The sequence below is a fragment of the Eublepharis macularius genome, chromosome 17 (assembly GCF_028583425.1).
Source record: "Eublepharis macularius isolate TG4126 chromosome 17, MPM_Emac_v1.0, whole genome shotgun sequence".
Classification (NCBI taxonomy): domain Eukaryota; kingdom Metazoa; phylum Chordata; class Lepidosauria; order Squamata; family Eublepharidae; genus Eublepharis; species Eublepharis macularius.
The window spans coordinates 2747309-2758105 of record NC_072806.1 but is presented as its reverse complement, the minus strand read 5'-3'; the positions used below and the strand labels follow the sequence as shown (position 1 = coordinate 2758105).

The 10797-nt window shown below is 46.8% G+C and overlaps 1 protein-coding gene across 4 annotated transcripts; it reads right to left on the bottom strand.

Moving 5' to 3' along the window:
* Positions 1-35: 35 nt before the first annotated feature.
* On the bottom strand, positions 36-10229 carry MAD2L2 (mitotic arrest deficient 2 like 2). 4 transcript variants are annotated; one of them, XM_055002107.1, is made up of 9 exons: positions 10102-10229; positions 9254-9306; positions 7424-7542; positions 7225-7296; positions 6898-6998; positions 6595-6689; positions 5619-5692; positions 1497-1589; positions 36-430 (listed from the first exon to the last, which is right to left on the bottom strand). In XM_055002107.1, exons 2-9 carry the CDS (start codon positions 9291-9293, stop codon positions 389-391), a joined length of 636 nt encoding a protein of 211 aa, XP_054858082.1. In that variant the 5' UTR covers positions 9294-9306; positions 10102-10229; the 3' UTR covers positions 36-388. The 4 variants fall into 4 exon arrangements, with proteins under 4 accessions (XP_054858082.1, XP_054858083.1, XP_054858081.1 ...); XM_055002108.1 differs by having other exon boundaries at positions 10118-10229; XM_055002106.1 differs by having other exon boundaries at positions 10153-10229.
* Positions 10230-10797: the final 568 nt, after the last annotated feature.

Below are 10797 nucleotides of genomic sequence, written 5' to 3'. Positions count from 1 at the left end.
ATTGGACAGCTTCAACTCATTGGACAGCTTCAACTGTCCTTGTGAACCTCGCGTAGGGATTTTAGAACCAAGCAATGCTTATAAGTGAGTACTCTCAAGGCTCGAAAAAGAGACAGAATGGATGCAGCACCTCTTTCCACACACACTTAAAAACCAGCCCTGAGTGGCCTGGACGCTTTTTATACACCCCCCAAAACAAAGTCACACAACCTCACTGACGGCTGTACAGTTTCTTCTTCTAGGAGTCTCTTCTATACACGGAAGTAAGAGCACTTTTGAAAAATATCTGCGCACACGTGCCAGGGAGGCTGGAGCGAGTCCGTGTGCCCCGCAGCCTGCTTGCGTAGAAATGCTCTTGGCGATCTCAGCTCTGCAAGAAGCGTTCGATTCAGCTGCCTTTTTGAGCTCGCTCTTCTACATAAAGCTGCATCTAGGGGAAAAAAGCACCAGAGTGGGGAGGAATTAAATTTAAGAGCCAAGATGTATGGACTGTGCAGAACAGCCCAGACCGTGAGGCAGTGTCCAGTTCAACACAAATAAGCTCTCCGCAGCCTCGGGCAGAATAAAAGGTCTTTCTGCAGCACCTGAGATGGTTTTAAGTGACGACTGAACCTAAAATAACCGGCATGTAGAACTGTTGCTCCACTACTGAGAGTCCTCTCCAGTATAATATGATACATGCGACTGATTCCAGCAAATACGAGGAAAATGTTTCCTGGCACTTGAATTCCTTTTAATAGGAGATGTCTTTTGCAAAAGACGCCCCCCCCCGCCCGCCCAAGCCAGCTAATCTGATCCTGTGACAAATGGGTGGTATTTAGCAAGAATACCCCATCAGTTGGACTAGGTTTCCGGTGCTGATAAATGTATCTACAAGGCTGAAAAGATGGCTGCTTTGGTTGGTGGGAGGGGCTGTTCTGGTGTCCAAATAAAGAACCGGGGGGGGAATGTCAATGCTCTACAAAAATCCTCTCTCCTTCCGCCAAGCACAGGACAGGTTGCACGTAGTCAATGCTGAAGTCCGGGATTCTGTGCAGGGAAGAGGTTGGCTAAATCCATATTAAGTTTGGCGCTTGCCATCCTTTGTGAACATGAGATGTAAATGCCTGTGAACATTGTGGTGCCGTGAATGGGGGCACTGGATGATGCTCTCCAGCTTGTGATTTTTCTAGAAACACCCCTGTGCAATTTTTACACCTCTCTGCCTTACTCAGCCAAATGGACCTGATCTAATAATGCTAAGTCAAGTCGGGATTGTAAGACTTCACTACCCAGAATCCTCTGGTCTTGGGAATCAGGTGATCACGGACTGCCAATCACATGCAACTGCCAGCTATTTCAACTGCAAAACAGGCTGGGCTTCCCATCAGCATAATTTGACTAGGTTCCACCTCCAGGTGTTCATCAGGAAGCTGAGCCTGGCTCCACACGAACTTCGGGACCTCACCTCCCTGCCTGCCCCCTTGATTTTCCAAAGAGGTCACCTTCTCGCTCACCTTCAAAATATCTGAGGTCATGGTCTTCAATGGAATCAGCCTCGGGTCCTGCATATGGACGTCTTGCTCGTCTGCGAGGATCCAGGGGAAATCCTTGAGAGACGCAAACAGGTGGGGTCACTTGGGGCTAGTTCACACATGCATGGAGTCCCTTTGATTTCTCTGCACGCTTGGTCGGAGAGAGCGTGCATGAATGGAATTTACAGATTGCACACATTAGATATGGATGTATTATCTAAGGCACTATAGCTGTGATGGCCCTTTCACGCTTGCGTGCCGTTGCTCTAGTGCGTTCAATAAAGTGGAGAAGTTGCGTGTTTCGAGACAAGTCTCTTAAAGCCTTGTCAGTTTGAGCTGGTGTGTGCAATTTGGGGTGTGCACCAGATTATACTGAATTTGAGAAAAAAATTCAGAATTCCCCAAATTCTGAATTGATTCTGTAATTCAGTTTGAATATTTCCAAAAAAATATGGCTATTGTTTCCTATGGAAAAATCACTCTGGGAGGTTATCTGGTGGGCTGGAGGGGTCATTTTTCAACCAAATCTCACCAAATCTGGAGGGAACCTACTACTGACTGTCTTCTGAAGACCAAACTGAAGCAGGGAAAACTTACAGCTTAGCTCAACAGAACCAGTGTCATTCACAGCAATCAGGCACTGGGTTCAGCCAGTAGGGGAACACCACAGAAGAGAACCAAGCAGTACCCAGCCACAAGCACACGGCAGTCCCTTGCTTCAGTTTGGTTTGGATGGAATGGAGGTGATTCTCTGATTGATGTGGTCCCTTCCTTTAGTTCTGGGGGGATTCCATTCCTGCGCTTCAGTTGGGTTCTGTTGGGCTTTCTCTGGGTTGAGCTCAGCTTGCATTTGGGAGTGTGCCTGGGCCATGGCAGCCTTGCCCCCGTGTGTTTCTGCAGTGGGACTCAGCTTTGACATTTTTCCCATAGGAAACAATGGAGTGGCTGGGGGCATCTTCTTTGGGGGCTCATAGAATTGGCCCCTGGGGTCCAATCTTCCTGAAATTGGGGGGGGGGGTCCTTTGGAGGACAGTCAGGAGTAGGTTCCCTCCAAATTGCTCCATTGTTTTCCCATAGAAAATAATGGCCAAATTTTAACAATTCTTTTCTGAAAATTCAGTAAAAATTTAGGATACCTGTTTTTTGGTTGTTGTGGGTTTTCCGGGCTGTATTGCTGTGGTCTTGGCATTGTAGTTCCTGACGTTTCGCCAGCAGCTGTGGCTGGCATCTTCAGAGGTGTAGCACCAAAAGATAGAGATCTCTCAGTGTCACAGTGTGGAAAAGATGTGGCAGGTCATTTATATCTACTCAGGAGGGGTGGGATTGAGCTGAGTCCTCCTGTAAGGGTTTCCCAGGGTGTGGAATGCTAATGGCGGGAGGCTTCACTGTATCCTGAGGAGGTTCTTTTGCATATGGATTGGTGCTTGATGTGCTAATCTTCTCTGCAGGGCTATTGTCGGGTGTAGAGTGTTTTGTTAGCCTGGTGTTTTTCAGAACTGGAAACCATGCTCTGTTCATTCTTAAGGTTTCTTCTTTCCTGTTGAAGTTTTCCTTATGCTTGTGAATTTCAATGGCTTCCCTGTGCAGTCTGACAAAGTAGTTGGAAGTGTTGTCCAGTATTTTGGTGTCCTGGAATAAGATACTGTGCCCTGTTTGAGTTAGGCTATGTTCAGCCACTGCTGATTTTTCCGGTTGTCCAAGTCTGCAGTGTCTTTCATGTTCTTTTATTCTTGTCTGGATGCTACGCTTTGTGGTCCCGATGTAAACTTGTCCACAGCTGCAGGGTATACGGTATACTCCTGCAGAGGTGAGGGGGTCTCTACTGTCTTTTGCTGATCGTAGCATCTGTTGTATTTTTCGGGTGGGTCTGAATCCGCCAAGGAAAACCAAGGAAAAACAGTCGCCTACAGGAAAAGTGTTTTTGCCATATATCAAAGGAATTACTGATCAGATGGGAAAGCTTATGAAAAAGCATAACCTCCAAGCGGTATTCAGACCCACCCGAAAAATACAGAATGAACAGAGCATGGTTTCCAGTTCTGAAAAACACCAGGCTAACAAAACACTCCACACCCGACAATAGCCCTGCAGAGAAGATTAGCACATCAAGCACCAATCCATATGCAAAAGAACCTCCTCAGGATACAGTGAAGCCTCCCGCCATTGGCATTCCACACCCTGGGAAACTCTTACAGGATGACTCAGCTCAGTCCCACCCTTCCTGAGTAGATATAAATGACCTGCCACATCTTTTCCACACTGTGACACTGAGAGATCTCTATCTTTTGGTGCTACACCTCTGAAGATGCCAGCCACAGCTGCTGGCGAAACGTCAGGAACTACAATGCCAAGACCACGGCAATACAGCCCGGAAAACCCACAACAACCATCGTTCTCCGGCCGTGAAAGCCTTCGACAATACATACCTGTTTTTTGATTCAGAATGCCCGAATTTTGCCAAATCAGCCAGAATTTTTGTATTTTTGGAACTGCACACTCCCTATGTTCAACTGAGTGTGCAATGATTTCAGAATCTAAAAAACCCAATCATCTGCAAGTGTTTTTATTTTTTACTTGAGAGAGACCATAATACTTAGCACCAGAATGCCACTTTCAGCATTTTCAGTATTATTTTGCTATAATGTTTGTGACGGCCATGCTAGGTAGGCCAGAGTGACTGAGGGACAGGGCTGGCTATTTTTATCATGACCTCCTTCCAAATAGTTCATGGTCAAGGTCCCCCTGCCTCCTAATTTGTCCTCACAACAGCCCTATGAGATAGATTAGGCTGAGAGAGGTCCCCCAGAGAGCTCAAAAAGAATTTGAACTTCATCTCTGCAGTCTGTTTCCTGTCTAACCAACCACTACATCACACCTGGCAACTCTCTTGTGAGGCTGCTGAGTGAGTCTGTGGGAAAGGTGGAATTTAGAACTCGGGGCTGCCTGGAGCAAAGCACGCGCACACTTTCTCTCTGCCCCATTCTGTTAGGCCAGCAGTGAAATTCAGAAAGTGATGGAGAAGTCTCTTACAGCCAGGGCTCACTTCAAGGGGAACGTGCAGGAACGCAGTTCCGGCAGTTCCCCAAAGAGGTCACGTCAGGTGGCCCCGCCCACCTGACTCTCAGCCATTTTGGGCCCATTTCAGCCTGGATTGGGGCCAAAATGGCCCGGATTGGGCCTCTGACGGATGGTGGATCACTCTCCCACTCAGCAGCAGCCCAATCCTGACCATTTTGGGCCCTTTTTTGGCCATTTTCAGCTCCTTTTTGCCATTTTGGGCCCAATTTCAGCCCTGAATGGCCAAGATTGGGCCAAAACAGCCAGGATAGGTAATGTCAGGGGGTGTGGCATATGCTAATGAGTTATGTTAATGAGTTATGCTGGCTGGAGGATAAACATCTCCCCCCCCTCCCTATGAGAGCTGCCCACCACTGTTCTTAAGCTGCTGCTATGTTCAATTGTACTGTTGCATTATTTGTTATTAACTGTATTGCCGCCATCATATTTTAAATGTTCTTAATGCTGTTATCCGCCCTGAGCCTGCTCGCGGAGAGGGCGGAATACCAATACGATAAAATAAAATTAAAAAAATAATGAGTTCCTCCAGTTTTTCTTCTACAAAATGACCCCTGCTTACAGCAAAATAAAACATCCCACACAAAACACAGCAGGTAGGAAAGACAGGTGGGACCGTAACTCCCTTGCAGTCTAAACTGGTGCAGGGGGAGAGAAGTAGCAGGAACACACGCAATTCACTTCTGGCTAAGTTGATTAAGCTCAATTTTGGTTCTGCCTCCTGCTAAGCCACGCCCACTTTGAGCAGCAGCCCCACCTACTTTGTAGTGTCACGGCGTTGTGTAAATTGGCCTTGGCAAAAGAGGAAACAGGCTAATGCTTCTCAACTAGGCAAAAAGATCTTCAAAAGAAGAGGCTGGTGGGAAAGAAACAGCCCATTCACCATTTACAGGAAAAAAAGAAATAGATTTCAATAAGAGAGAGGACAGATTATTTTGGCTGTTCAGGTTTGCCAGAAATTGATCCCTTATGGAGAGGTCAATCGTGTGATCCTTTGCAGATTGTGCAGTTCCTTTGGTCTGCTCTTACCTTGATCACCTGGATCTTTTCCATGTTCTTAGTAGCAGCCTCTCTTGTGTGGACTAAGACGGTGAAAGTGCAGCCTGCAAAGAAAAGTGAGAGGGGGGAACAGAGTTAACAGATTGTTTTAAAAAGCTGGAGTTTGCAGATGCTTTTGGGGACAGAATCCAAGCCTTATCCCTTGCGCTCTGGGGGTCAGGCAGCAGGGTGATCATCAGAACTGCAATTTCCACTGGCCAACTGTTTGGCCACTTCCATAGGGAAAACATTAAGTTGGGAAGAGGGAAAGCAAGGACAGCTACTAGACAGACTCATCTGCTACTCTGGAGTAAACTGCAAATAGCTGAGGAGGGGGTTGTGGTTGCTGGGTACCCAAAAGAACTCCCTTAAACTGTAGTAAAGGGAAGATCCTGCCTCCCCCAGGAAAGGAGGATAATATAAACCATAAAAAAGTATTTAACTAGCATGAAAAACACAATCCGAGAATTTAGCATTATAAGCAAGGTTGCACATAGACTTTCTCTGCATGCACTGGAGGAAGAGAATGCAACCTTCTAGTTCTCATTAAGTACTAGCATAGGATACAAATATGTTTCTTGGTGCAAAATCTGATTTTTTTCTTTAAGTACAAATATATTTATTTAGGGTTATTTCTGGGCTGAACGCTGGTTTTAAGTTTCAGGTAATAATTATATGCATTCCCTTGCAGCCTTTGTTCCAATTTAAATACTGTTTTCAGAAACTGAATTCCTGCACCTGGTCGATTTTGAACAGCTGTAAACATCCCATGACATCACCAGCAGTCCAGCCAATGGCTAAGAAAGCTAGCAGAAAAAGCAAGTAACAAACCTGCTATTCAGCTTGCTTTTTAAAAAATAAGTTACATTGGGTCTTGTCACTGCTAACTACCACTACGTTGAGAAGGAGGAACAAACTAGAAATCTCAGCAAGGCAGCTAGAAAACTTTTTCCCCCTGTAGAGTAACCTGGTGGGTTGGTATCCAGTACTGCGTCACACACGCTGATCTTCAGAATAAAAGCACGCAGCAGCTGTTCCACGTGGTTCAGGAGGGAATCGGAGCTGGGGGGAAACAAAGAGGAAAGATTTGCATTGCAGATCGAAATGCGTTCACACCATCGGTTATGATGGACAGCAAACCCTCGACAGGACAAAATGAAGAGGAGCATGAATCTCTGCGTGGTGCAATTTTGAGCGTGTTTAAAAATGAAGCCATCTGTGGCAAGTAAAAGATGCACAGTCCAGCTCCTTTCTCCAAGTAGGCACTCACCTGATGGACAGCAGAGGCGGCTGCGTGATTTCGAAAACAAACCTCTCCACCGGATGGTGCTCTTTGTCCAGGATGACCACCACAACTTTTTCCACGTCATTCTGAAAAGAGAGCAGGGTTTTTTTTCCCCCTCCTATTTTGTTTGTCCGAAAGTTCTGCAAAATCTTGTATATATTCTTCCTAAATGAAACTGCTTCAGTAACAGCTGTTGCTATACTTGCCATCACTGGAACATCTCAAGAAGAAGAAAATGAAGGGAACGGCGGGGTAAGAGAGAGAAAAAGCTGCTATGATTCCTCAGCTCAGTTGTGAGTTTTGTAGACTCACCTTTTCCAGCAGTGGTTTGATACAATGAAGGGTGTCTTGGATGTATTGATTCAACTCCGGGTGGCAAGACATCTGTTCAAACAAGGGATTTTGATTATTATTACTACAATATTCTATATTTTCTCTTCCTAACTCTCAGCTATATGCCATCAAGGCAGGCTGTGCACATATTCCTTCGAGACCCAAGTCTTGCTCTCACCTGGACTGGTATGTTGTATTTTTTCCTCTTCTGAAAAATCCCCGTGGGATAGACTTCCCGGACATAAAGAATGAGGTGAACAGCCACTTCCAAAAATTCAGAAAGCACGTCAGCAACAACTGAAGAAAGGAAACGGAGAAACTGAATTGATGGCTGGAACGAAGCAGGTGGAGGGGAAAAATTAAGTCTGTTTTTGTTCACTCAGAAAACATCATCAATTTCAAAAATTAAAATCTGAGCTAAAATCTCTGAGACTGCAACCTGTGCACCCTCCATTGGAAGTAAGACCCAGTGAATTTCAAAGTAAACAAATATGTTTGCAGTAGTAATCTGATCAAGAGATTAAACCAATGCTTTGATGAGCAGGAGCTTATTTAACGGAAAATGCCCATTTGGGAAAATGAAAGCCAGGGGTCTCTGGTGTGATTCGATTCAGGTGCATTAGGGAATGGGCTAACAAGGGACGTTTCCACATGATTTACCGGCCAACGAAATGTTCCACAAAACACCCAGAAGATAGCATCTTCTTGTGCAAAATGGCGCCAGGAAGACGCTATTTCGCACAAAACTCCTGGGTGAAACCGTCTTCCTGGCGTGATTTCACGCGAGAAGACGCTATCTTCTGGGTGTTTTGTGGAATGTTTCGTCGGCTGGTAAGTCATGTGGAAACGGCCATTGTTTATTTTTATTTAAGACATTTTTAGCCCTCTTTTGAATTTAACAAAACTCAAAGCAGTTTAAAATCGAAACACAATGCATTGTATAAAGTTATTTTAATGTTATTTGTATACTGTTTTTTCTGTTTTTAACTGTATTTATGTAATTTGAAATGTTGTACTCCGCCCAGAGCCCACCTGGTGGGGAGGGCGGACTAAAAATCCAATATAATAAATAATAAATAAATAAATTCAGCATTTGATTCAGAGCAGGTACCAGAGCAAGATTTGGGTCCAGTAGCATCTTGAAGAACAATTAAATTTCCAGGGTAGAAGCTTTTGAGAGTCTGAGCTCCATCAGATATCTTTGTCAGAAACTTCGTAAGGGAGTTTTGATTCTTGAAAGCTCATACTGTGGAAATCTAGTTGATCTTTAAGGTGCTACTGCACCTGGATCTTGCTCTTCTTCTACAGGCCAACTCAGCTACCCGCCTGACAGCAAGTAGAAGAAGTCCAGAAGCAAAACCATACATTTCAGAGAGGTGGCATCAATATGCGAACGCTGGTGCCAAGTAACTCTACAGGGGAAAGGCAAATCCCACAACTGAAGCGCCATCACAGAGAAGGGCCCACCCCAATTAGGACACCGCTCTTAATTGAGCCACAATTTATGGGAAAAGGAAAGTCTCGAAAGCACCAAATCTCAGGGTGGTTCCTTAGCAAGAGGCAGCAGGTTTTCCCATCTCTTTCCCTGTAAATTATTTTCTCTTTCTGTATTTTTCAAAGCAGGGCTAACCCCGGTTAGCTGTGAATAGCTGACCAGGAGAAGAAATTCTGGCAGTTGGTTTTTCATCCCTGCTTGGAAATCAACAGTGCTGAACTTTCCTTTTCCATACACAAATGGTCTCCTCTGTCTGGGCACCAACACAAGTTAAGCTTTCAAGATACGAAAAATCAGCCATGGCAAACTCAGCGGGCTTGCTTTTGAGTAAATACACCTCACCTCCCCTTTGTCTGCAAACTTGGGCATGTGGGAAGAGCAGATTATAAACTGAATAAATAATAATTTACTACAGAAAGGAAGAGACCAACACACACTGTGAAAAATGAACAGTCTCAGCACACTTGAAGAGATTCAGCATCTGCACAGGAGAAAGGATATTAATCTCCTTACCTTGGCCAAAATTGAGATCCTGCCGCGTGAGGGTGGTCATCTTTCACCTCCACCTTGGAAAAAAGGGAGCGGAAGGAAAGGCCTGAGTTTTGTGGCACCACCGACTGGCTTCAGGGTTACCTTGAGAGTCTCTTATGGCCCATGAGTTATTTATTTATTTATTTAGATTTGTAGCCTGCTCTCCCTGCAAACCGGCTCAGAGTAGATAACGATGTATTCATACACACATAAAACAAGCCACAGTATAAAATAAGAGTCCATCAGCATTACAGATACAGACAGCTTCACAGCGTGGCACACAATATTGTGCAACCCAAATGCTGCACGCTGACTCAGAAGGGAGTTCCACTTTATTCAATGGGTCTACTCCCAGATAAACATGCACAGGAGTGCAGCCTTTCTTCGGTGTTGCAGGCAAACAAAAGAGCCAAGGAACAGCCATCACAATCGGAAGGCTGCGCTCCTGCTCCAGCTTCCCGCAAGTAAGCCCATTGGAATTCAGTGCGGCTTCTGAGAAAACATCCCCAGGATTGCTCCCCGGCTCAATCAGGCGGCCAGCCTGCTCTGGGCGCCGTGCGGGGCTTACTTCCGAGTAAGCATTCCTGCCGCGGTCCCACGCACGCCTGCTTGGGGGCGAGCCACAGAAATCGCAGCCGGCTTGGAGTCCAGGGGCACCAACCCGATCTAACCTTTCGAGAGACGAAAACTCAGCCATGGCGAACTCAGTGGGCTTGCTTGCGAGTAAATACGCCGCGCGTCCCCTTTGTCTGCAACCTTAGGCGTGCCCGTTGCATTTCCACCCCCCATGCAATCCCTTCCCCGCTCCTACACTGGCGTAACCAACTAACCAAGCATGCGTTTTACTTGGGAGCAAGCTGCGTTGGAAACGGTGGGCTTACTTCCGAGTCAGCGCGCCTGGGATGGCCTCGCCGGTCTCATCCGCCGCAGCAGCCAGTCCTGGGAGGAGGGTGATGGCGGAGGAGGAAGAGGAGGAGGAGGAGCAGCGGCCGTTTGACGCGCCCGCCTGGCCTCCGCCGGGTCCTGCCGCCCGCCGCGCACCCTGGGCGCGCCGCCCATCTCCCTGCAGCCCGGCCTGGAGCGCAAAGGACTGGCAGCACTGGGTGCCAACTTCTCCCGCTCGGCCAGGCCCCTGCGCTTGTAGCAGACGAGGCTTTTAGCAGCTACGGAGAGGTGAGCCCTGTTCACGTGTTACAGTGTGCGCACGTGTGTCCTGCTGGCACGGGAGTTTGCAAGGCCACTTTCTGTATGAAACCAGCGCCTGGAGAAATGCGGGGTCGCAGGCGCGGAAGGGAATATACGAGTTGCTCTCGAGGAACCTATTGAAAAATATCAAGGGGACGCTAGGTCAGGGTTGCCAGCTCCAGCTTAGGAAATTCCGGGAGATTGGGGCGGGTGGACAAAAGAGAGGGCAGGGTTTTGGGGGGGGGGGGCGGGGGAGACTTCAGTAGGGTATGATGCCCTAGAGTCCAAAGCAGCCCTTTCTCAAGGAGAACTGATTTTGGCTTAGAGAGCACTTGCTATTC